This window comes from Branchiostoma floridae, chromosome 14 (genome assembly GCF_000003815.2).
Source record: "Branchiostoma floridae strain S238N-H82 chromosome 14, Bfl_VNyyK, whole genome shotgun sequence".
Lineage (NCBI taxonomy): Eukaryota > Metazoa > Chordata > Leptocardii > Amphioxiformes > Branchiostomatidae > Branchiostoma > Branchiostoma floridae.
In genome coordinates, this window is record NC_049992.1 from 373157 (window position 1) to 400020 (window position 26864).

General features: G+C 43.4%; 3 protein-coding genes across 3 annotated transcripts in view; 1 reads left to right on the top strand and 2 right to left on the bottom strand.

The window, feature by feature from the left end:
• The window catches only part of LOC118430790 (protein brambleberry-like), a 19332-nt gene extending 10456 nt beyond the window's left edge, over positions 1-8876 (top strand). The window contains exons 6-14 of the mRNA XM_035841812.1: positions 2092-2208; positions 4242-4421; positions 4759-4965; positions 5622-5775; positions 6504-6616; positions 7390-7505; positions 7771-7932; positions 8189-8264; positions 8833-8876. Coding sequence (XP_035697705.1) covers positions 2092-2208; positions 4242-4421; positions 4759-4965; positions 5622-5775; positions 6504-6616; positions 7390-7505; positions 7771-7932; positions 8189-8264; positions 8833-8876 — 1169 coding nt within the window. The remainder of the gene's footprint in view (positions 1-2091; positions 2209-4241; positions 4422-4758; positions 4966-5621; positions 5776-6503; positions 6617-7389; positions 7506-7770; positions 7933-8188; positions 8265-8832) is intronic.
• A 6533-nt stretch (positions 8877-15409) lies between these two features.
• LOC118430793 lies at positions 15410-20825 on the bottom strand. Its single transcript, XM_035841815.1, has 6 exons — positions 20813-20825; positions 19712-20286; positions 18808-18989; positions 17961-18494; positions 17063-17696; positions 15410-16639 (listed from the first exon to the last, which is right to left on the bottom strand). The coding sequence occupies exons 1-6, from the start codon at positions 20823-20825 to the stop codon at positions 15410-15412; spliced, it is 3168 nt and encodes a 1055-aa protein (XP_035697708.1).
• Positions 20826-23294: 2469 nt separating this feature from the next.
• LOC118430794 (1-phosphatidylinositol 4,5-bisphosphate phosphodiesterase eta-1-like) overlaps positions 23295-26864 on the bottom strand; it is a 17592-nt gene continuing 14022 nt past the window's right edge. Inside the window, exons 19-23 of the mRNA XM_035841816.1 lie at positions 26193-26396; positions 25695-25841; positions 25198-25274; positions 24018-24183; positions 23295-23308 (exon numbers count right to left, since the gene is read on the bottom strand). Of these exons, the coding sequence (XP_035697709.1) occupies positions 23295-23308; positions 24018-24183; positions 25198-25274; positions 25695-25841; positions 26193-26396 (608 nt within the window). The remainder of the gene's footprint in view (positions 23309-24017; positions 24184-25197; positions 25275-25694; positions 25842-26192; positions 26397-26864) is intronic.

Sequence of the window (26864 nt, forward strand, 5' to 3'; positions counted from 1 at the left end):
GCCTGACCTGCCGACGACAGCAGGGGCACTGTAAAGGGACTTGAACCTCTGCAAGATCCTGGAGACAGTCCTGACAGAAGGTGTGCCCACACGGCAGCTCCTTGGGCCTGGTGAACAGCTCCAAGCAGATGCTGCAGGTCAGTTCTTCCATGAGTTGTGTCCGCAGACTTGACGGTGCCGACGCCATGATTTTTTTCTGCTGATGTGGCAGCCCCACCTATAAAGTGTTAAGCTTAGTCTGCTTTGGACTGGACTAAAAGCTGAGGCCAACTGAATGAACTGTGGTAGGCATTTTTTTCTGCCTTTCCTGGGCAACTTCCAAGAAAGGTGCTCGCAAAGAGAAATGTAAATTATTCTGTAACTCTAGAGAAAATAAGTTTAAACAACTGGATGAAGTCTAAAGTAGTACATTCTCCTAGTATACAGCAAACTGTCTGAATCTGTTACCCCCTACACTGAAGTTGGATTATTCCAAAATTAGTCAGTGTGAAATCAACAGGTTGTACAGCATTCGAAGCTGTTGGTTTAAAGGCAGCATAATCCTCTTTGACAGAGTTAACGGCACAAAAATGTGCCGTGATAATTACCCTGTCACTTTGACAACAACTCTCATGTGCACTTCTCCTTTGATCTGCGGAGGCCTTGCCGCCAGAGTTTGTGAACATTTACCTCTGACCTAGTTTAAGCCAGAAGACTTTTTTAAAAAAGAAAAGAAAATTACCAACAAGGGCCTGACCATGGCCAGCGGAAGGGCCGCTATAAGCCTGATATAGCCAGGCTAGGCCATGATCTATAGAGAAGCATAGTGTTTGTTAGTAGAGCCATATAGTGTATTATTGTAACAGCACCGGCCCTTAGTTAGTTACAGGGTGGCACACCTTTTCTTCTAGCTGAATACAAGACGGGGATGCGCCAGGTCTCCTGTCTGGGTGAATGATGTAAATCACCGTGTGGCTGATTTGGTATGGATGTACGCTAGGTTTCCGTCCGGATGATTTGAAGTGAATCACCAACTCCCAACAGAATTATTTGCACCATCGCACACCAGGGCATGCCCCTACTGTTTTTTGAACAGTGTGGCGGGTTCTTAAAAGTGCGTGGGGTGTGGCTCTCCCCATACACGGGACCTCCATTGAACGTCCTGTCCAATAAGGGACAGCCCTAACCAAAGCTAGATACTCATTTTCACCTGTCAGGGAGTAAAGTGGGGAAAGTTAGTGTAAAGTGCCTTTCCCAAGATGTCAAGTAGGTGTCACTGCACAGTAGAACAATGAGCGTATCGTGTGGCATTATTGGCAGTGAGTTCGGCTCAGGACAGAGAATTAATTTGTCAGCTTCTGTCCAAAAATTATTTCATCAGGTTAGTTCATAGAATATAGGAGAATTCAACATTATGTGTACACTTACTTTGCTTACGTTTCGATGTCTGAGACAATACAAGCTCAGCCACGTTTGGGATTTTTTTCTCGCCACCTACATTGGCTACATATGGCAGTGAGAATTAATAAGGAGAACTCTAGTTGGAAAATCTCACACCGCACCATCGCACGTGTGGTGGGTTCTTTAACGTGCCTGGGGTATGGCTCTCCCCAGACTCCCCTGGGACCTCCATTTTACGTCCTATCCGAGGGACGGCCCTCTGCTGCAGTTACGTGTCTCCAGCGTCACTTTCCGGAAGCTGCAGCAGACAGGTCCATTCCGTGAACAAGGCTGACAGAGTCGGCTGAAAATTTTGGGCAAGTCTCAATCTATCCTCCTCCTAAGTATGCAGGGACATTCAACGGCAAAACCGCCTGTCTGGATGTACCCTGCTTTCCCAACCGTCACCCTTAGTTCCTGACCGCCCTGCTTATAAATATTGATAAGCTTACCCTTATATATGCGAGATCCCTTTTGAAAACCGAAAGTCCTATTCTCTGATTGGCTGACAGCTGGTTTGGGGGGACGTCCACAGGAACTAAGAGTGACGGTTGAGAAAGCAGGGTACATCCAGACATGCGGTTTCGCTGTTGGATGTTCCTGCGTAGGAGGATGCAATCTATTTGCAGTGTTGGTTAGTAAAGTTTGTCAACTTCTGTGTTTGACTGACAGAGTCTGCTACAACCGAGTTGCTGCTCCATGAGAAGGACCGGAAGATGAGTCACGAGGAACTGCTGAGGGACCTGATGACTGTGCGGGAAAAGGCTCAGGAACTCTGGGACAAGATCGGTAACGTATTGGTTATTGGTTATTGGGTGGGTCGACTACTGCCTCTTCACAGCCAAGAGCTGAATCCCAAAGAGCTTACAATAGGCGGGGCTAAATTGCAAGGGTCTGGAGCGAGCTGCCATTCAGCGCAAGTCAGGTGACCTCAATACGACTGATTGTCCCAAGTCGTGTAAAGTGCCTTTCCCAAGGCACAAAATCGGTGACACATCAGCGGTTTTGAACCCATTACCTCTAGGGTCTAAGTCTAACACCTTACCGATTGCATCACACGATGCCACAATTGCTACACGTAGCCAATCACATGATCCCCCTCCTGTTGTTGAAGGGAATTTTACAACCAATCGCATTGCCTCTTCACCGTAAGCAGCAACGTGATTGGCTGGTGAAATGTCTAATATGTAGTAGTTTGGGAGGTGATCTGATGATGGTATGGCAGACTTAGGCTCAGGAACTCTGGGACAAGATTGGTAATGTAGCCAATCACACGCTTCCCCTCCTGTTGTTGAAGGGAATTTTCTAACCAATCGCATTGCCTCTTCACCGTAAGCAGCAACGTGATTGGCTGGTGACATGTCTATGTAGTAGTTTGGGAGGTGACCAAATGACTGTGCGGGAGAAGGCTCAGGAACTCTGGGACAAGATCGGTAACGTAGCCAATCACACGCTCCCCCTCCTGTTGTTGAAAGGAATTTCACAACCAATCACGTTGCCTCTTCACCGTAAGCAGCAACGTGATTGGCTGATGAAATGTCTAGTAGTTTGTGGAGGTGATCTGATGACTGTGCGGGAGAAGGCTCAGGAACTCTGGGACAAGATCGGTAACGTAGCCAATCACATGCTCCCCCTCCTGTTGTTGAAAGGAATTTCACAACCAATCACGTTGCCTCTTCACCGTAAGCAGCAACGTGATTGGCTGATGAAATGTCTAGTAGTTTGTGGAGGTGATCTGATGACTGTGCGGGAGAAGGCTCAGGAACTCTGGGACAAGATCGGTAACGTAGCCAATCACATGCTCCCCCTCCTGTTGTTGAAAGGAATTTTCCAACCAATCGCATTGCCTCTTCACCGTAAGCAGCAATGAGATGTCTAGTAGTTTTGGGAGGTGACCAAATGACTGTGCGGAACAAGGCTCAGGAACTCTGGGACAAGATTGGTTCGTATCTGTGTATCTAAGATAAGGGGGGAGAGGTAAACTTAAAGTAAAGGTAGTCAGACGACTTTGGCTCTCCCTGGCAGGACATGTGATTGAGGAAATGATTCATTGGTCACCTAAGGGAAAACCTAGAGTTGAGAAACCTCACACCACCTCAATGACAGTGATTGAAAAAAACACTGGTCTCACAGGTCCTTCCTTATTTACTGGAAAACTTTTAATTATTAACACCCGACCAAAGAGGAAAGAGGAAAGAAGAAAGGTAGTCTCAAGGCCTTTTTAAGGCCATAGGAACAATGAGTTATTATCAACTATGACAAAGGCACGGTATTGGAAGGAGGAAATTGCGATAGTGTTGAGTTCGCGTTAGCGCCAACAAACACTGTTTGCTGTGGTTTTGAGTACATGGTGAAGCAGCCACTGCAAAAACTGCAAACATCAGAAACCAACACAAACATTTCTGCATTTACAGTACTCTCCTTTTTCTCAGATAAGATTGGTAACGTATCTGTGTATCTCTAAGACAGTGGTCTAGCCAGCCTGAATTTTTTTTCCGTCCCCTGCATGGATTTTGAATGGAAATCCTGTCGAAGGCACGACGATCCAAGGTGGGGCTGGGGGCATGCTCTCCTGGAATTTTAAAAAAATCTAGACCCTCTAAAAAGGCTACTGTAAATGCAGAAATGTTCACGGTGGATTAATGTTCGTGGTTTTCGCGTTGACCACTTCACCGCGAACTTAAATCCACCGCGAACATTTTTCTATTATGGTATTAGACTGTTGTCTACGGTGTTACCGTGAAAGTCCCTTTTCCCGCTACCGCGAAATTAAATCCGCGCGAACTTAAATGCATTTACAGTATTTCCTCTTCCTCCCACAGACCACAACAGCCAGGAGATGGCCACCTTCCACCAGGAGACGTCCGGGCAGTTCCACGTGACTCTCGCCAACCTGCGGCAGATGAACGCCACCGTGAACTACCTCCTGCACCTGATGGACAGCATGAAGACCGGGCTGGACCAGAGGATGGACTTCCTCGCTGTCTCGCTAGGGGGCGCCGGTGAGTGGTCTTTTTCATCAGATGACGAGAATGAAGACATTTGGCAAACTACTCTTAATGATAATGTGTTGGATTCTTTAACATGCAGGTGACATACACCTGAGGCTCATGGGGTAGGTTGTCCCTCAGCCGTTTTGAGGCCGTAGATGCAATGGGTTGTCACGTGAATCGGCAAAGGTACTCCTAGATGTGTAATTATACAATATTGTGATGGATGACCAGTTTGCTTCCTCATTTATTTTTTTTCTCATCTTTCCATCCTTGTGTCTTCAAATTAAACCGAAGATTTTGAGACAACAAAGTGAATGATCATTAATGTTCATCCATTCTCCATCAGGAGACCATCTTGCCATTCTGGCCTCCTGCGTGCTCCACGTTGCGTACTTCCTGGTTGCCATGGTGACCATGACGTTCCTGCAGAGCCCCGCCCTTTCCCGCGCCGTGATGCTGGTGCTCGTGCCGACCAACGCGGTGTCGGAAGTCCGTTACCGGCGCAGCCTCGACTTCCAGAGCCTGACCATGCTTCTCACTGTCGCTGTTGTAGGTCGGTATGACTTGAATATTCTAAGGTTGGTGGGTCATCGAATAGTAGAGTTTTCTTTTCTCTCAGCATTCGGGAAAGAGCATGGAAGTTGGAACCCACACTGCTACCAGTGGACTACTCCCCTGTGGTTTGCAGAAAGCTGCGTGGCCCAGGGATACAAAAAACGGAGATGGGCATTGCCCAATGCACTATTTGATGCAGAAAGAAAGGACTTTAACTCTAAGATACAAAGTCCCCAGCAAAAGGTAGACAAGGATGGTAGAGTTTTCTTTTACACAACTAATCAATATTACCTGTCGTGAGTACTGTCCTTCTCACTGTGGCTGTTGTAGATCTGTGTTACTTTTGCTATGGACTTTATATCTAAGAGTTAACTCAGCTGGGGATCAAACTCGCAACCTACAGACTACAATTAAGGCAAACACTGTACCCAATTGACCACTTGTAGGGTTACTGATTGCATCAACATTCTGTTGTGTATCAGGTAACTGGTTACTAATTTGCCTGGCACAGAAATAGTGTTGCCTTGATACATGATGAAGAAAGTCTGCGTGTCATGTTGTGTCATCTTTCTGTGATGAAGAATGCCTCATCCGATCAGAGTCTAATGTTATGTTGTAACCATATTCCTGAGTCAGTTTCCTGTTGTGTTGTAGGGAACTGGTTGTTGATCTGGCTGGCGCAGTACCTGTGGCCCCGGTGTCGGGACATGCCGTCCCCCATCCGGACCCTCTGCTCCTGTCCGCACACCGGCTCGCTGCCTCCGCCAACCATCGTCACCTCACCCAGTCCCTGCAGGAAGCCTAACAGGTCTTATAATGAAATAATCATCAATCAAACAAACAAACAAAAAGACATTGTCAGCACACCCAGCCCCTGCAGAAAGCCTAAGAGGTCTCTCCAGCTCTTAGCATTTGAAACTTAAGATAATTTTTTTCTGCATGACTTATGTCAAAAAGTTTTTTGGAAACTGTGGTTGGAATTGGTGGCTGTTTAGGAACTATGTTAATTTTAGAATAGGAGATGATAATTATCAGGAAAAGCCTCTATGATAACCCAAGTTATCACCTGTTCTAGAAGACCTTTATCAATCATGTCACAGCTCAGGTATGAAATAATCATCAAATAAAGTAGACATTATCACCTCACATATTTCCTCAGAAATCCAAACAAGTCTCACCTGTATTTAGCATTTAAAACATTACAACCCTCTAAATGCTGTTTTTTTTTATAACATTACCTGCCCAAATACACATAGCTCAAAATAGCCTGGAGTGCTAACTCAGGAACAATCAAAAATTAGATTCAAGATATGATTTGCACCGCTCTGCTGGAAAAATAGATTTTAGTAACTTATGATTGATCAAGTGAATAACTGCGAAGAAACTAGTTCGCAGTTTATTGCTATCAAATTGAATACATTGGACAGAAATCCACAGACCCTCAGTACACTGGCACTTAGGGCAGGCTAGGTGCGTGTAAACATCACGACTGCTCGCGCAACTCCAAGTTTAAGAAAGTTTTCATGACTTCTACAGGGAGTCCCAGCCGATGTTCTCGGAGGATGAAACCAGCCCAGTTAAACTGGAGTCTGACATGCAGCAGATCATCCAGGACAGCATCAAGACTCTGGAGATGGCTGACCGCACATGTGGGTGGACGAATATCTTTCTTGTTTTATCATGCTGTCCCATTTAAATTCCATTTGTATTGTCCTTGTCTCTGTCAGCTTGGCTATCCCTTGTATTGTAATAGCCACAGGCTAGTTGTGCAGCCCTGGCTGTGTGTGCCGAACAACCAAACCAATGAATAAGTCTTAGAGAATAAAAAAAGGAATACTGGTATGTTGACACACTGCAAATGTTTTATGAAGGAAAACACTACGATAGCTCTCTCCATCTTTTCTGGATGAGGATTTGCTGTTAGTGACACATGAAAATGTCATCCATTCCCTCCCCGTTGACAGTAAAGAAATTGAAACTTAAATCATTTTGTCAACAGTCACATGGATTTTTACAAGAAGATGGATTTTTTTTCTAAATTCAAAGCAAGGTACAGATTTGAGTACGTTGATGCATCTATAATTCAATATTTGTAAACATGGATACATACGCCTGCTGAGTTTGTTTCCCCTTCCTTGTTTATTGGTGGTGGTTACTTGGAGTTATAATCTAATTAGTGTGGCGTAAATGGTAAAGCATTTGGCTTGAAATCGAAACGTCTCAAGTTCGATATCCACCATGGCCCTTGGGAAAGGCACTTTACACGACTTTCCCTGACGGTGGAGTGACGCCCGCCGAGCCTCTTCGCTAATCTGTCTGTGTGCCAACAACACACTACAGATTTGGTGCGCCAATGTGCCAACATCTGCACATTGGTCTCCCACCAAGAACTGTTGAATTTTTTATTTCCTTGTTTATTCAGTGTTGCAAGTACACAACACCTCGGTGCTGTTGAACAAGTCGTTTGAAGAGATGCAGGACGGCTGCCTGCAGCTGGAGGAGAGTATCATCAGTGTGGGGGGAACTCCTGTCAAACCTGTAAGGAACTTTCAACACCTTAAAGGATTCTTGTCAAACCTATAAGGAACTTTCAACAGTTCTTAAGAACTCGAACCTTAACAAATCTCTTTAAAATGTTTTTAAAAAAAACATAGGAGCGAACTACTATCCGTATGGTACCCAGGCTACAGTGAATGATGTTGATGAGTACAATGTAGCCTTGTCATTGACCATGTCACCCCTTCTTGTCTTTGTGTAATGTATAGGAAGTGAGTATGTACTACAGAAAAATATTTTCTTGCAGCCGAACACACCAAGAGGCCTGGCCTCCACTCCAATGGCGAACAACCTGAGTTTTGGGGCCGGGCGGCAGATGTCGGTAGATGTGCGGGTTAGCACGCCACAGTTACGGACGGGTCTCACCACCAACATCCCCTGTCCTGGCACACCGCAGTCTGCCAGGAAGGTTTGTTTGTTTGTTTGTTTGCTTGTTTGTTTGTTTGTGGATGTTAGGGTCAGCACGCCGCAGCCACGGGCTGGTCTCATTACCAACATACCCTGTCCTGGCACACCTCAGTCAGCCAGGAAGGTTTGTTTGTTTGTTTGTTTGTTTGTTTGTTTGTTTGTGGGCGTGAAGGTCTCACCACCAACATACCCTGTGCTGGCACACCGCAGTCCGCTAGGAAGGTTTGTTTGTTTGTTTGTTTGTTTGTGGACGTGAGAGTCAGCACACCACAGTTACGGGACGGTCTTACTACCAACATACCCTGTCCTGGGACACCACAGTCGGCCAGGAAGGTTTGTTTGTTTGTTTGTTTGTTTGTTTGTTTGTGGACATGAGGGTTAGCACGTCACAAGTACGGGCGGATCTTACTACCAACATACCCTGTCCTGGGACACTGGAACTCTTTTTTGAAAAGTGTAGTGGGATCTTTAACGTGCTCGAGGTGTGGCTCTCCCCAAAGACGAGACTTCAATTTAACGTCCTATCCGTGGGACCTCTCTTACCGAAGCTAGGTCACTTTCACCCGACTGAAGTGGGGAAAGTTGTGTGAAGTGCCTTTCCCCGGCATAAGATTAATGCAACGGCAGGAATTGAACCTTGGACCTGTTAGTCCTGAATAAAGCACTCTGCAGCTGCACCATGGAATCCCACTTAACCCTTAAACTACCAAGCCCGGATATATCCAGGACACATATACATGCCGTGTGCCGCGCCCTGATAGATTCGGGCTAGCGTATTCCCCCGAAGTATCAGCTTTGCATGTGTGTAGCGCATGAACCCCAAAGCTAGGGACTTTGGCCTTGTTCGAGGGGTTCTTTTTAGAGGTCAGTGGCCAACCCTGGAATTAATACCATTTTATAGGTCTGAAACTCCTGAAACTCCTGAAAACCGGTGCAATGGCCTAGTGGGTAGAGTGTTCGCCTTGCATTCGGTAGGTCGTGAGTTCGATCCCCGGCCGAGTCATACCAAAGACTCTAAAAATGGTACATGCTGCTTTCTCTGCTTAGCACTCAGCACTAATGAGGAAGAGTATGGAAGTTAAACACACATCACTACCAGCGGACCAGCCCCCTGCTGTAGTGGCTTGCACATGTGTGGCCCAAGGGCTTCGAAGTTGGGATGGGCGCCACCCTACGCGTCTGTACAAATGTAGATGCATGGGCAAACTTTAACTTTTAACTTTAAACTCCTGCAGTTTAAGGGTTAACTGTTACAGTAGTTAATCCAATTCTGAATTTCCTACCTTGTAGGAGCTTGTGAAGAGACACCTTGGGTCTGTGATGGAAGATGTCTCCATGTCTCCAAGACGCAGCCCAAGGAACAGCCCCTCCCACCCGAGAACTCCAACCCACGCCCTGAACAGCAGCCTGTCAGGAACTCCCTCCAAGGGGAACAGGTGGGGAACAGCGTCAAATCATTCCCTAATAGGGTTAGGGTACTAGCCAGCGTCTGTGCTTCCGACATTTGATGGAACTTTGCACGTTCCGTGCTGTGTGATGGACAAAAATTGTCATATAAAGATATACCTTGAACCAAGCTGAGTCTACCAGCAATATTTGCCCCTCAAAATAAAGGAAATAGCGTTTCAGAGGGTCTAGATTTCAAACATTTTCCCTGGGAGCATACCCCTGTACCTCCAAGGGGTACAGGTGGGAACAGCATTGAGGCCTAGGAAAACAATGTTGTGTTTCCTGTTTCAGTTCTGAAAAAATTAGGGTCGGCAGGTATCTTTTTTTCCAGACTTTGGCCCAAACTCTAGTGTTACAAGTTTAACAATTGAAAGTAAAACTGAAATGCATGAGGTCACTTATATATTTTCAATGTCAAACATTCATTTATCCTTCATTAGTTTAGAACAAGCAGTCCCTTTTTAAATAGGAAGAAAGCTACATATAAATAAAACTTTTGTAAACTATATAATATGACTCCATTACCCAACCCCCAAAAAGTCTATGCCAATTTATTGGTCAACATGTTTTTCTAGCATAGGTTGGAAAACACAACTTTTTGGGGGTTTGCTGGCTTCTTAAGCTTCATATCAAGACTTATTAAGAGTATATGGGGTGAAATCCTTCTGACTGAAATTGGCGATTTACTTTAAATCACCCTAGGTCTTGTATCAGCCACACAATACGGTGATTTACATCATTCGTTTTGGTTGTCTTCTATATCATAATTTTTGTTCTCCAAAACTGACCAGCTGGGCCCCTTTATGAAAATGTGACATTAGCCCAAGGCAGTGTTACTGAAGTTTGTATGCTATTTTGTTTCTTTAAAGGAGGACCCCTGGCACCCCCAGGAAGTACTGCAAGGGGATCACCAAGCTGGGAGCGCAGTGCAAGGTCCTGTGTGCTGCAGACAGGGACTACTGTCACCTGCACGCTTCGAACCTCTAACCGGCTAGATAAAAACAAACAAACAATCAAGGACAAGGACTACTGTCACCTGCACGCTTCGAACCTCTAATTGGCAAGATGAAAAAGTTGGGCACACTTTAAGATAAAATGTAACAATTACTGCCAAAATTTATACATAGTTGCAATAATTTTACAGTAGGTAACAAAACTGCCATAGGAATTTCAGACTGGCTTCTTGCTCTCAAGCTGGATGCTGAAGAAGATGGAAGTACTGGTATTTGGGGACAACTGTAAAACAAGTGAAATAAAGATATTTTTCTATTCGTCAATTTTCATAAGGGTTAGACAAGTACCATTTTATGAATTTCATTTGTCAACAATAGTCAGGATCTATGCATTTTTGTAATATATTTGGCATAATCTGAATAAGACATCTAATCAAAATTTTCTCACAAAAATGAAAAACCTAAGAATTGTTTCCCATATTGTCTGGAACGTATCCTTTAGGGATGATGCTTGTGCAATACGTATGAATAACCATGAATAACCATGTCATAGCGAATGTAAATGTTATTAGTTCTGAATATAAAAGTGAAATTTGAAACAATAAAGATGTGGTTTTACAGTAACACTGTCTGCTTGGGGCTTATCAATGCCAGTCATTGAATTAATCATAAGTAAATGTCTAGCCAATGGCCAGCCCATGTGCCATCATAGTAATGCTTTGGTCACATTTCCTAACCAATGTCCGGTGGGGCTGTTTGCAGAAAGGAATTTCCTTGAAGAGGCAGTTGTGCTCTGTCCTTGGTACTGAGAATGTCTGCTTGGTACTGAAAATGCCCCTGTCCTTGGTACTGAAAATGCCCCTGTCCTTGGTACTGAAAATGCCCCTGTCCTTGGTACTGAAAATGCCTCTATCCTTGGTACTGAAAATGCCCCTGTCCTTGGTACTGAAAATGCCCCTGTCCTTGGTACTGAAAATGCCCCTGTCCTTGGTACTGAAAATGCCCCTGTCCTTGGTACTGTAAATGCCCCTGTCCTTGGTACTGAAAATGCCCCTGTCCTTGGTACTGAAAATGTCTGTCCTTGGTACTGAAAATGCCCCTGTCCTTGGTACTGAAAATGCCTCTATCCTTGGTACTGAAAATGCCTCTATCCTTGGTACTGAAAATGCCTCTATCCTTGGTACTGAAATGTCCTTGGTACTGAAAATGCCTCTATCCTTGGTACTAAAAATATCTGTCCTTAATATTAATAATTGTTATGATGATGATGATGATGTTCTTAGTTATAGATAGGAAAAAATACACTGTCATCGTCTTCTGTTTGTTGCTGTTTCCTTAGATATCTTAACACGAGTCTCAAGTCTAATGTTCTGGTTGAGATGTAGCTAACAGTCGTCTACCAGACTACTGAGGAGAGGCATTCACATGGCCTTCCTAGCCTTGGTTTGAGTTTCTTACTGTACGCAATGTTGAGGATTTGTTGCGGTGGCGAGTTCAGTGGCATACGGAGCATGTGGCCGAAGAGGAACCATTGATGGTGGACTGCATTTTGTAATGGTGATGCTTGGCACTTGCTGTATAGATTACTGTTACTAATTTGGTTGGGGTGGAAGTTTTCTGTGAAACGTCGGAGTTGTTTCCGGTGCCATGTGTTGATCTTGTATGCCAGCTGTTCAGTGAGTCCCCACGTCCCGGCGTTATAAAGCATCAAGCCTATAAGCCTCTGTCCCTGGTACTGAAAATGTCATTCACACACATTCATACACACACCATACACTCAAGCACACACAGACAAGCCAAAAACAACACTCCCTTGGTGAGAAGTCATACAGAAACACAACACATTTACTATGCAGTGAAGTCTTTTATTCAGACAACACGAGTTGCAACATGAGAAGTGGGAGTCTTCACTTGGCACAGAGGAGAGCTGCCAATCAAACCTGGCAAAACCACACAGAACAGGACAACAACAACTGTACAACAGGCATTGGTATCGGGCAATGTACTGTAGCCTCTATCAGGCTAAAGGTGGGGTCACACCTGCGTATATATTTAAGTCCGTATGAGGCGCGCATGGGAGTATTTACCTCCACCAGACCCCACGGGTCGTTGGAAAAATAATAGAAATTGGACAAACGTAAACAGGTAACATGTCAGACCAGTTAGCTGGGTCTCTAACCATACTTCTCGATCAGCTAACTCATCTGGCATGTTAATTTCTTCTGCTATTCATTATTCGTTATGTATGATCACTTCTTTATTTTGACCTCTGACCTCTGCTTATTATTTTGCTTATTATTTTACGCTAATTATCCGCTTTTGATGTTAAGTTGTTTCTTTTTCATTTCATGTATTTCATTTATTCTTATTATTATGACTGCAGGAAGAGTAGTGGCATGATTTTATGATGTACACTAATGGAGATCGCAATTAAACAAACAAACAAACATGTATCTGTATTTGTCCAATTTGTACTATTTTCCCCGCGACCTGTGGAGCCTGGTAGAGACTAAGAGCTTCATACGCACCTCAAACGGACTTGAATATATACGCACGTGTGACCCCACCTTAACATGTCGCTGGAAATACAAGTTGGTTGAAATGTACCAAAAAGACAGATAACACACAAGAGGAGTTAGCCAGCACAAAACTCCAGTTCCTATTGTTGTAAACTTGTAGTTTTGGGCCGGCTAACTCCTCTGCTCTGTTATCTGTCAATCTCACAAAGAGTTTATTCATGAATAACCACCAAAATGTAACATCTGTTTCACAGTACACAGTCCCACTAGCCTGGGTACCATCCCGGTAGTAGTTTGCTCCGATGTTAGCTTCTGCTACCAAGAGAAGTTACTGTATATAGCATATACTGCAATTCACTTTGTACTAAATGTTCACGGTAAACGAATTATCTGGTATCGTCACCAAGACGAATTATTTGTTATCAGTAATGAAAAGTTCACGTTACAGTCGTCACCGTAAAAACCGTGAACCGTACATTGAAAAAATCAGGAATTACAGTAATTAACACTGGAGCAAACTACTTTCCGGTGGTACCCAGGCTAGAGTTCAATGTTCTTACTTTTTCCATGATAGTACACATGATTCTTATTATTAGCTATACCATCAAACTTGACACTCCCTTGTCAAAATACATGATTTCACTTTGACTATGTCTACTTTTAAACAATGGCACATTTTGCAATGTCATGAAAACTTGTTGTTTGGCCACATGATTTCAAAAAAATACACAGTCAAATTGCTTTGAATACACATGATTGTATCATTTGACAACTTATCTCAAAAAAAACCTCACGTTAGAATTCCTCAGTTATGATAAAAACCTAATTAAGTATCAAGCCCTGAAAATTATCTTTATTGTATCATTAACATAAACTCTGATAATTCCACTGCGTGCCATAATACCACCACATTAAAACATTGTTACAGAGGCCTTCTCAATATTGTCCTGAACACCTAGTACATATCTGAAGTGTATATACCTCAGGATTACTGATGTTTCATTGGTACATCTCTTTAAAAATCATGTTGAATGCATGTCTTTTTCTCACATGGCAGTATTATGGCATCCAGATAAATAATGGAGTTGATGTTATATAACAACAACAACAACAACAACAACTTTGGCAGTGAAGATTATCCATACATGATCTGAAGATTGTTAGCATATCATTTGATTTGCTATCACCAACCTAATATAAGCCTTAAACAATGTAGTAACATTTTATTAGTTAAAAACTACCAGCTGCCTGTTAAGCGTTTAAAATGTGTTAAAACAAAACTTGAACAATACATTGGAATGCATGGCTGCCAATACATACTTCAGGTCTACTTGTAACATTATGTTATATTTCCACATAGACTTATCAGTACTATATTCAGTACAGTGAAAGAAAGACAAATTATGTGTTAAAAAGTACTAATATTTGAAGATCTCACTGAATAAGAATCATATAGAAACTATCAAGAAAGCCTGATATTTCTAGGCCTTCCTACGGTGTACGGGGATCTAAAATTTGGCAAAAAAATTCGGCAATCGGCCAGAGGAGTCAATCCACGCTATGATTTGCATTCCCTCCCTCTCTGTCTGCGCGGCTGAACAACTCCTTTGGTAGCAAACCTCCCCTGACAAATTATTCTTCCTAATATGATAGCCAGCATAGTAACGTTAAGTCTTGTAGAGACTTAAGTGATATTTTTGGTGTCATCAGTGATTGGCAAAAACAGATCACACTTCAAGCAAAAGTGAAACATCACATAAACATACAAAAATGCAACATTTGGCAAACAAGAAAATTCACATCAACTTACAACATTTTCTAAGTTTTGGAGTAAAACTGGCCATACTTTTGATGAAACTGTGTATGAACTGTACATGTCTATTATATACTAAAACATTCAAACCAACTTTGTACATAAAAACACATAAAAAAGAAGTGTCTTACAAGCTAACAGTCATTTTATACACCTTGGAAAGATAATCTCTACTACTAGTTCTACCCGTAATACTATCTCTACACAGTTGCTGTATCATTTGTTGTATAAACATCTGAAAGACATTTCATTATTTCTACAGTCTAATATGGCAAAATTGTTGGCAATTTACTGACCAAGAAAAAAATGCTACCTTATGGGATGACGTTAACATTGCCTACAGTGTTTATTTATAGTAGCATCTGTTTTGTTGTAGTATCTACTTTGTTCTTACAATAAAGCAATATTTGAACACATTTTGCTATTATATATAATATCAATGGAAGGAAATATAAATGTTAGGAAAGGACAGTGACAAATTCAGAAAAACAGGTCATACAGAAACTCAAAATATTTTGAGATGTAACAAAATGTAAAGGAAGACAGAAGAACATCTGATTCAGTATTAACCTTTCCACAGCTGAGGTAGCCTTATGGCACGAAATTTGTATCAGTTATGGCATAGGAAGCAGTGCTGAGGTTAAATTAAGACATAGCACTGTTCAACAGTAGTATTATATATAAAGTGCATGGTTATAATTATAGTCATCCATACTGTACACTGTTACCACTACGTTTTCAAAACTATACATTGAGTAGAAAGTATATCTCTGGCTCTTCCTCCAACTTGCCGTTCCCCCTGTCCCCCTGTGGGGAAGCCATGGGCACAATGTCAGGGGCTGTGCCAGGTGTTGAGCACGCCCCCTCTGGAACTCCCCTATCCTCCAGCCTTGGTGTGGGGTTTTCTATGTACCCGGGTATATAGGACCCGGTGCTGTGCCGGTACTGGTAGATAGGGGGAGTGGGAGGCCTGTTTCTCCTTGGTACAGCCTCTGCCTTTGCTGTGAGAACAAATACAGCATCGCCTGTCCTCCTAAAGCTGCTCGTATCCGCATCCAGGGAGGCGGACTCGGACTGAGTCCGCTTCCTGCTAGCGATGTGCTTCACACGACTCTCACTCCGGCTCGAGAAAGTCAGCTTTTTGGGCGTGGACGTCTTAGGTTCCAGTCTTGAGGAGGGTTGAGGTAGCGCGCGTTCCTCGGGTGTGAATGTTGTGAGCTTGATGAGTTCCTGTTCTAAAGGCTTCTTCGGCATGACAGGCCCTCGGAGGGGAGAGAACCGTTTCTGTTCACGCATCTTCTTGGTGATGAAGCTCTTGCTGATGGTCTTGTACTTGCTGTCGAACTTGTTGCAGTGGATATCCTCCGACGTGATGTCGCCGAGGCTTTTCGACTTCCCGTTCGTGTCAAAGCACGCGGTTTCGTCGCTGACTGGTACAGTTTCCGTTAGAACATGTACATCCATCGCTACAGACTTTTTGTTTTCTCCTGCGTAAGATTCATCAGAGGTACTTTCTACAGTTCTTGACGTCGCTGGTTCATTTTCAGCTGCAGCTTCGTACAGTTCCGAAGACGAGACAATGTCTTCTTGTACAGTTTCCTTACTTTCCACTACAGAAACTTCGTTTTGAGACTCGATAGATGTTTCTGAAGACGTGTCCGACGATATTTCCACACTTTCCAACCCCACATCCGCAGCAGGGCACGGCGGAGACTTGGAGATTTTTTCCTTCAACTTTTTCATCTCAACCTCGTCTTTCGGTGGCTGCAATTCCTTTGCCGATGGAAGATCTGAAGGTGTTTGGTGGATCGTTGCGTCGTGATCCGGCCTTTTCTCCAGTTTTGCCTCCCCCAGGATCTCAGCAGCCCTTCTCTCCTCCTCCTCCAAGCTCAACAGTTCCTGGTCGATGCTGTCATTGGTTGTGTCGATGACTGTGTCCAGCGAAGACGTGCTGCTCGAGACAGATTCAGACACCTGATGGAAGGAATAAATGAATCATTCAATGAATGAATGAAATCGGCGAATGGATTTATTTGCAGACACATGGCAGCCAGAGGATAAATTACGTATTACAGTACAAACGTTGTACTAAAAGACCCTCAAGTTGATAAAATTAAAATATCAAAATCTATGGGAAAAAGGAAAAAGAGTATGCGGGGAGACAACATTAGACAACCTAACTTTACATTGTGCCTATGTAGTGATATAAAGCTTGTTAGTCCGAAATCTTGTATGCAAGATACTAAGTGCTACGAAGGGCCGTGGAGGAACAAGTGCTGTGAAAGAGGCTCTCTAACTCTGGATTGATTCAATCAAAATGGTGTATCATTACGATAGAAACTTCACTTATGATAGTTAAAGATTGTCTATTACAGAATAAATGTTCTCAGATCTCACCTCAGACAAGTCGCTGATTTCGTCCCAAAGCGAGTCCCCGAAAGTCGCGTTTGTTTTCACCGGGGAAGACGGGCTGTCTGACGAGCTGTCGGAAGACTCCTCCTTTGTCTTTTCTTTCTTTGTTTCCTTCTCCTTTTCTTCTGGTGAAGTTTCCTTTGTCTCAACTTCAACATGAAGATTAGAAACTATTGTTAGATCTTTACTTTTATCTTTTTCTTCGGTTGTGCTTTTGTCCTCTTTGACCTTTGCACTTTCAGTTGCCACGGGAACAAAATCATCAAAGTTCTCATCTTTGTCCTTCTGTTGTTTTGGAGCGTTGTCTTTTTCCTCGGATTTGTCCTGAGGAGGCTTCGTGTCGTCTGATTGTGCTTCACTCAATCCCTCGTTCCTCTCTGAGACATCTGTGGCGGGCAAACTTTCTTCCTCGTGTTGAAGCGGTTTGACGACAGCTTTCCTCGGGCGCGTGCCCTTCCGGTGACCTCTGGGCGACCTTCCTCCCAGCCTGCTGCCGTCCTTACCGGACGGGCTGTACTCCGTTGCCATGGCAGCCAGGTATGACTCGCGCCTGCTCCGTATCTCCTTCAGACGGACGCTCTTCTTGGCTCTCTCCAGGAGCAGTTTGTACTCATCCGTTCTGTTGGAGAAATAAAAACCAACAACTTTATTCTACAAGAACATCAATTCGATAAAAATTCGAACAAAAGAACTCTGTTCCCTTGAACCTATGATTTCATAAAAAGCAACGGCGGCCAAAGAGTGTGTTCTACTTAATTGATGGAAGCCTGTGTGATACAACTAAGAAGTCTGTGTGATGCGGAAAGTTATCACCCGGTCCGGAACACCTGTATCGAACGTTATCGCAGCCCAGGTATGACATAAAAGTTTATACTTAACATACCTGTTGGTGAAGTCTTCAGTGGCCAGGATCCTCTGGAGGTCCTCTGGTGCCTGCTGCAGGTACTGCAGATCCTCTTCACTGAGCAGTCCATTCACAAACGGGGGGGAGTCCTTGTTGAACAGGATGGGAGGGGAGCTACTCGCCGATCTGTCCCCTGTTGGCGTCTCGCTTCTTTTCAAGTCTCCATTGCTCTCGTCTTTTTCCTCAGTTGCATCGTGAAGTTTCTCATCTTTGGCACCATCTTGCGAAGGAGTCTTAACATCCTGGTCGGAAGACGTCTTGCTCTCTGTGCTCACGATGTCTGAAGGAACAGGACCTTGGCGGCTCCTTCTCTCTGCCCTGCTTCTTGAAGGAGGCCTCTTGCGTTGCCGTGTCTCTGTGAGGTCCTCTGCTCCGTGGACCACTCGGTTGAGGATGGAAGACTGCGAGTCCCGTCGGTGGGGACTCTGGTTCGCACTCCGCTCTTCCAGCTCTGGAGGAACATCCACCGGCACCTCCCTGTACCCCTGGACAGCGGCAACGTTCGCTGTCCTCCTAATGATAATGACCATAATAATAATGATGATCTTTATTTGCATGTTCTTGCCCACATGGGCTAAATGCAGTGAATCGATAGTATTACATGGAATACTAAAGGCTAGATACTATTACAGTCTGATAAACAAAACATCTGGAGCTATGCTATCACTATAACTAAAACTAATAATGATAGTATAGTTTTTATCAATCTACTTTAAGTTTATCAAACTTTCTCTTTTATTTGCACGCTCACATCAGTTAAGAGGTTCCCAGAGGATATCATCCATATCATCAAATCAACATGGCCTAAAGGGAAAAAAATAAAGACCTTTGATCGTTCTCCGCCCTTCTCCGCCGCTCCGATCCGGTGTACTCTCTCTCGTCATGTAAGCGGTCGGCGCTGGCGTGGCGGAACAGCTGGGCGTTGTCCGGCCGTTTGGCGGGAGATACGGGCGGGGTGCCGGCCTGGCGCAGTCTGTAGGGGGCGGAGTACATGTAGGTTCCACTGTCCTGCAGAGGGAAATGGAGATAAAGCTTTAGCATGAAAATTCATCAACCAGAACCCACCTGGTCACCCCAAGAGGAGATGGGTAGACAACGTCAAGGAGGATATTCGTAAACTGGACATGCAAAAGGCCACCCCCTTTGACAGAGGCGCAGCCTGTAGGGTGGTGAGTACATGTAGGTTCCACTGTCCTAAAGAGGGAGAGGAAAATTTTAGTATAAAATTCACATCTGTAAATATTGCTGTTTGCTTTAAAGCCATGTCCGAGCATTATACACGAGTCAGGGGTAGGAGGAGCCCCTTGCATCCTTAGTCGGAAGTCTTCCTAGGAGACAGAAACTCCAAATAACACACCTGCATCTTAAAAAGATGAAGCTTTATTGGTAAAAAAAGTCAAGGTAGTCCCATAGCCTTTTTAAGGCCATAGAGGCAGTGGGTTGTTATCCACAGTGTGTCTAGGGCACAGTATTACAAGGTTGAGCCCATCCCTCTCCTTCCCCTGCCTTTTACCTCCCCACCCGAAGTCAGGTACTCATTTTGAGAATGTCATTCCATCCCCTTCATTTCTAAAAGATAGTATTTAAAGGATAGCTGAGATTGACTAGGGAAAGAAGGGGAGGATCACTAGCGTCTGTGAAGGCTAGGGCTATGGCATTAAGACATTCATGAAAACTTTAAACATTTTATGAAGATAATTTTTATTATGAGATCTTTAATGTCTTGTTACCTGGAGATGTTTGTAAGCCGTTCTCTGCTGGTTGTCCTGAGGAGGTTGGTACGACTCCTTGTGCACGAGAGGCGCCTTGTCCTTCCTGGTTCTTCCCGCGTTCTGTTTGGGGCGCGTGCCCTGGATGTAGAACGCTCGGCCCATCTCAGGCCGCTTCTTCTCGAATTTGACACCTTTCTTGGCGACGACTTTGTCGTGGTCGACCATGGTTTCTGTTTGTTTTCCGTTGGCGAGTTTTTGAGTAGCGTTCACATGGGGGTAACCTTGACCATTGACGTGCTGAATGGGCTCCTGTTGAAATGCAGTTCCACTCTGTCCTGGTAGGTGGCCCTGCTGAATGGACTCCTGTTGAAATGCAGTACCACTCTGTCCTGGTAGGTGGCCCTGCTGAATGGACTCCTGTTGAAATGCAGTACCACTCTGTCCTGGTAGGTGGCTCTGTTGAACGTATTCTTGTTGAAATGCAGTTCCAATCTGACCTGCAAGGTGGCTCTGCTCTAGAAGCTCCGTTTCCTCGGTGATGACGTACTCTTTGTATTCCTGCGCTTTTTGGTCCCACAACTCCGTCAGGAAACCTGCAAGGAAATGAAAAAATTGAAAGAAATTGAAAATATGATTGCAGTTTGAAACCATCATCTGTCAATTTGATATCAATAGAGACCCTGTCTTAAAACTACAGATATAGGCTACCCCAAGAATAAAAGTGAACTAGCGTTACACGTTTCATGACGTGCCAATAAAGTAGTTACAACCAAAACACCAACATTTCATCCGTGAATAGTTTCATCTGGTTGGCAAATAACACTCCATGTATAACAAAGCTCTTCATTCACAACGAGGCGTTTTTCAAGAAACGACATTTCGAAGACCGTCTGTCATCTTCTTTAGGTCAACAATGACTAGTTCACTTAGCACTGCAAAAACCTTTAACAGTCTCTTGAACAACATGTGGTTGTGAGTTAACACAGGGCTCGAAATAATGGGGTTTTGTGCACCCATGTGCGCCCAAAATTGGAGCTGAGCTCCTAATTTTTTTCCATGGGTGCACAGGGTGCACCCAGATATTTTCATAGGCTTATGTAGGTAAAGATGTCAGTATACTGATAAACGCCATATTCTTGACATCTATTTGTTTTAAAAATAATGTCTGCCATAGTACTTGTTTAAGAATTTGACATTGGAATTTGTGTTTATCAATATTTTCAATGCTCCAAAGTTTGCACTTAGTTTATTATGATATTCTACATTATTTATGTGGTGCACCCAAAATTTTTTTGGTGCACCCAAATTTTTAGACTGGGTGCACCAGTGCACCTAATCATAAAAATGAATTTCCAGCCCTGGAACAACTTTCATGCACTGCTTGTTCCAGGGGACGCAAAAATGCGTGGCATCAAAAAATCTCCAAAATTCTAGATGGACTTGCCTGCGATGGAGGTGTCTTCTACGATGAAGGAACACCGGTTGTCTCCTGGTGTCTGGGCGGGAGACATCCTGCGTCTTAGTCTCAGCTGGTCTTCTGGGATCCTACCATTTCCTTAAGCAGAAGAGCAGAAACAATAAGAAACTGGCAAGGTGTGAGAAATTCCACCACCAAAGACTGTGTAAGCATTATCTTATATCTTATACTGTATAGTCTCTTGTAGAGTATGCAGATGTTGTATGCATGAGCAGCATAACTAAAGACAGTACTGAATTGACTGAATAGGTAGTTTATTTATTGTTAGGGTAGTTGGCTCAGAATCCAGAGGCCCTAGGTTTGAATCCCCAGCAGATCCCAATGTTGTGCCCATGGGAAAGGCAGTTACCACCAATCTCCTCACTCCACTCTGGTGACAATAAGTATGTCTCCAGGACCCGTCCCTTCGTCCCAGGATTGAAATCTGCTTGTTGACAACTTTATGATGAAACTGTTCAAAATCTATTTCCATGATACTGAAATGACATATTTAACAAGGAAAATCAACAACATGGTCTCCCAAACAATGAGTTGGACCGAAAAAATTTCAGAGCTGGAGACAGTCATGACCTATATATATATCTAGCTAGGGAAATCCTCTTGCGCAAGGGGCATAAAGCCAAAGGTCCCATTTTGAGGAGAGCCACATTTTGAGCTACAATACGGCACATTACTGAAGAGACAGTACAGGTCATCTAAGAAGACAAGCTGCAGTTGAACAGTGAAAGTCCAGTGAAGGTGTGCCTACCTGGCCCAGGTGTTGCCCAAACGGCGGGACTTGCGACCGTCCCGTCCCCCCTCACCATCGTCAGATGGTTCGGCCGGGCTTGACCTTTGCCCCCAGCTGCCCACACTGCAGGGCTTGCCACGCTGCCGTCCCCGCGTACCATGGAGACGTTGGCATCGCGGGAATCCACCGCGGGTTTGTGTTCCTGCTCGTCGGAAGTAGTAGAAGCACTGTCACTCCCTGAAAAGGATCATTATTAGTTAGTAAACAAACTGGAGCCAAAAAACTATTTGACAATGTTCACTATACAAGGAATCTGTACACAATAATAATGATAAGTTAAACTCATATTGATAATGAACTGTTTTTGCATCGTTAGCGGTTTCTATCTAAGCTAATTTGAGCAACGAAAAAACAATAAAACGTAGATTCTCTTGCACAAGCAATCGGGAATCCGCCGCGGGTTTGTGTTCCTGCTCGTCGGAAGTAGTAGAAGCACTGTCACTCCCTGAAAAGGATCATTATTAGTTAGTAAACAAACTGGAGCCAAAAAACTATTTGACAATGTTCACTATACAAGGAATCTGTACACAATAATAATGATAAGTTAAACTCATATTGATAATGAACTGTTTTTGCATCGTTAGCGGTTTCTATCTAAGCTAATTTGAGCAACGAAAAAACAATAAAACGTAGATTCTCTTGCACAAGCAATCGGGAATCCGCCGCGGGTTTGTGTTCCTGCTCGTCAGAACCAGTAGAAGCACTGTCGCTCCCTGAAAAGGATCATCATCAGTTTCTGTGTGACACTGTGTACAAACTCAATTCAAGAACATTCAACCCAGGCTTTTAGCCAGGCATGTGTCAACGCGTCATCTGGACGCACTTTTCTTGGAATAACAAGAAATTTGATGCCCCTGGACGCCCTTACACTTGGGAGAAAATCGTCTGACAAGCATGAAATTCTGATTGACCAGGGATGCTACCAGGTCATTTGTGGTCACAGTCTTCTACTGTGACCACAAATGACCTGGTAGCAGTCTTCTACTGTGACCTCTGGAACAGTATTTTTGCCTCTTGGGATACCTAAGAATGCACTTTTTTAACTTAAAATCATCAAAAACTCTGCACCATGGAAGGTGGATGCCCCAGACCCCCCCTTCAATAGTCACTTACCGCGACTCACCAATAAGTTTCGACTCCCTATTTTAAAATCCTAGCTAAAAGCCTGATTCAACCCTTGCTTCGCCTATTGGGCCAGCTGGTCCTCACTCGTAGTGAGCAATTGGGCTGGTCTCAATCATGATGTTTCTGACCTAGGGAGAAGAGATTCTGCTACTATAACAATGCAACCCGTAACCTTGGAGACGTCTTTAGGCCACACCTTGAAGTGACCTTCAGGTCTTGTGACCTTTACGTAAAAAACTCATCATACAAAAAAATCTAAACACAAGGCTCGTTCTACTATATTGTAATTTCATCATTCTTAATTAAGTTTTTGTTCAAGCAGCATGATTAAGAAACAGTTACAGGACTGTCACTTATCTTCAAAAGTATAGATCCTAGTTAGAAAGTGCAACTATTGTCTTGGTTATGGGACATTGTAGGACAAAAAATCATTAAGATGTAAAAATGAAAACAGTAGGCTGAGAGGAAATCTCAAATCTGGTAATATTCATTCCCTAAAACTGTGTGTACCAAGATTTCCCCTTGTTGTTCTGCCAATAAAACACCATTTCTAGATCAGGCCTAACCACAATATGGCTATGATCAACTGTTGATTCTCGACACTCGTGTAGCGTTGTGTGTGGTGCAACTGGTCGAGTGTTCAGCTCGGAATCTAGAGGTCCCGAGTTCGATACTTGCATTGCTGTGCCGACGTTGTGCCCTTGGGAAAGGCACCCTACACGACCCTCCTCACTTCACCCAGGTGTAAAAATGGGTACATGACTTCGGTCCGGGAGGTAAAAAAGAAAAGACTTCCTTTACCGTCTGTCTGTACTGTGCATGTGGCACTGTTAGTATAAATTACCAACTTGAGTGCAGTGTCACATTGTCCTCGTCTGTCCAAAATCGAAATAGAAAAAAACAAAAAAACAAAAACTGTTGATTCCACATACCTGACCCGAGATGCCACCTGGGCATGGTGAGTTTCCCCAGACGTTTGGTGAAGTTGACAGCCGGAGGTTTCTTAATGATGGGAGCAGACGTCTCCCGGAAGGAGCTGCCTTGTCTTAAGCTCCAGTTCCTTGTGATGAAGTTCTTGATCCCCGTCCGATACTTGCCCTGAACAAGATCATTTTGAAATTTCTTTAAGAAACAGAAAAGTAGACAATGTTCTTTCTTTAAGTTGTGAAATAAATATTGTTCTCTTTTTCATTTTCTTTTCCGCTATGCCAAAAAGCAGTTACTCACTCTTTCGTCACTGACAAAAGACACCAGATGTTGTCTGAAAAGTCTCCCCAGTTCCAAAATCATACCCAGTTGCATGACTAACTGCTTTTTGGCGTATCTTATTACCTGGATGTCTAACCTTCATCAACGTTTTTTTTTCAGTTAGCTTTAATTTCTCTCGAATTCCATTCATTCGCAACATTATATACCAGTTACAATTTCAGTATCCAGGACAGCTACTACTGTAATTCCTCATTTTTTCACTGTAATGTTATGTTCACGGTTTTCACGGTGACGACTGTAACGTGAACTTATCATTACCGATAAAATATAATTCACAGACTTTTTTCATGCGCACTTGCCTCGACAGTGAACATTTAGTTCCGAGAACAAGTTCAATTTTCTCAGACCGTGAAAATTTGGTACCGTGAAGATAAAGTGAATTACAGTATTTCAATATTTAGGACAGCAACCATTCAGTACCCAGGACAGTTACTGTTCCAATATTTAGGACAGTAACTATTCAGTACCAAGGACAGCTACTGTTCCAATATTTAGGACAGTAACTATTCAGTACCAAGGACAGCTACTGTTCCAATATTTAGGACAGTAACTATTCAGTACCAAGGACAGCTGCTGTTCCAATATTTAGGACAGCAACTATTCAGTTCCTGAGTTGTAGCCAGCCAGAAACCATTTTCCATTCTGCAGCTAGGGACGGAAAAAAATTAACCCTCAAAATGCAGGAAATAGCGTTTCAGAGGGTCTAGATTTCAAAATTTTCCTTGGGAGCATGCCCCGGATCCCCGTCAAAGGATGGAAGGACGGGTGCTGGCTACAACCCTGAATCAGGACAGCTACTGTTCCAATATTTTGGACAGCAACCAATTCAAAGCCATCTCTTACCTTGCCCTGGTAGTCAGTCACCGAGACATGCACAAAGATGGAAGCAGGATGTCCCTCCATGTGGACATGTCTGTAGCCTGGGAAAATGGAATGTTTTACAAAAACTTGTGAATAAGTATACTGGGCAAAAACAAAATGGTAAACTTGTTTGATTACATATCCAAACTGGTCAGGAACAAAAAATATGATATAAAGACAACAAAACATACAAAAATTGTCATGAGCATAATTTTTGTACATTTCTTGATACACACTTTTCTTTTTCATTTTCAGAAACAGGCCAGTTGGGCCCCACTTTGGAAATGTGGCCGTGGCATTGCAGGGGGCTAGAATAATTATTAAACCTGCTGACTTACATGTTACTTTCATTTAAACTATTAGAGATCCAATGGAGATACAAAGGATTAGAACTGCTTTTAATCAACTAAAAATCAACAAAGACATTATAAAAATTGACTATTATGCACATTAATGTAAACTTTTTCTACGTAACCTACCTGTGAGAAGACTGATGAATGGAACAGTCCGATGCCCTATGACCTCCTGCTGATGGTCAGAGTAACAAACCACGGTGAACCTGACCATGGCAAGGTCGGGCAAGGTCAGGTTGAAGGTCATAGTGTCATCCCAGGTAGGGTTGTAACCTGTAAATAACAATAATCAAATACTGTAATTCATAAATTATCCTAATGTAAGTTATACAAGTGCAGGCATCACTATATCAAGATAAAAATTTGAGTTCATTTGTAATTTTCCTTAATGAAGATATTTACATTTGCATACATTAACTGTAAATTGCAAAAAAGTCGTTTTATTTTTGTTATTCTTTCAGTGACCTCTTCAATGAGTTCAATGCTTTTCCAATGTAGATCAAAGTATAACTGTATCGCAGAACTAAACAACACAAAAAAAAACTTTTAATTTCATTGCAGAATTTAAAAGTTCCGACAAAAATGAATGAATTTCCAGTGATGAGTATATCAGTATCCTCTCACCGTCAGTACTATGGGGCCTTGTTTGCTCCTTGTGATAGTCCGCGTTCAGCCCCAAAACTTCCACCTCGACGCGAAGCTCGGCCGGACCGTCACTGGCGGCAGTCACTCCCCGCAACTGCTGACCGCTCAGCACTCGCACGGTCAGCTGTCGTCTGGTCACTCCCGCGATCGGGGATGTGGTCAGGGGGTTGAACGACTTGTTGTCTTAAGAAAAGGCAAGGAGAAGAAAAAATTACTTTGAAATTGATAGTGGTAAGAAAGCTGGTGTTTTACTTCAACGGGCGATTATACTCGCTATATACGCAGGTATAAAAGTGTCTAACACTGAAGAGTAACCACATGTACCAACTGCACAGATACAGAATACAGAAGCTGGTGCGTGACACCAATGGGCAGTCAAACCAACTACGTAGATACAGAATAAAGAGACTTTTTTTCCACAACAGTTGCTCTATTTTTCATCATCTGTGAATTCATCATCTGTGAACAGTTTCATCAGGTTGGTACATCACTGAATAAAGAGACTCTTTTTACACATCCAATACTTTTTTCTCTACTTTTTTCTCTGACATTTCAGTGACCGTCTGTCACCTTTCTCAGGGCAATTCTGACTAGATCACATTGTACCATATATAAAGCAGTGGTTGTATACAAAGAGTCTCTTCATTCAGC

What these genes read in the sequence shown, in the direction of transcription:
- LOC118430793 (XM_035841815.1), bottom strand. An exon ending in ACTGAAGACTTCACCAACAG is followed by an intron (nt 17,697 to 17,960) that starts GTATGTTAAGTA and finishes TTTCTCCAACAG; the next exon opens with AACGGATGAGTACAAACTGC. An exon ending in AAATCAGCGACTTGTCTGAG is followed by an intron (nt 16,640 to 17,062) that starts GTGAGATCTGAG and finishes TCCTTCCATCAG; the next exon opens with GTGTCTGAATCTGTCTCGAG.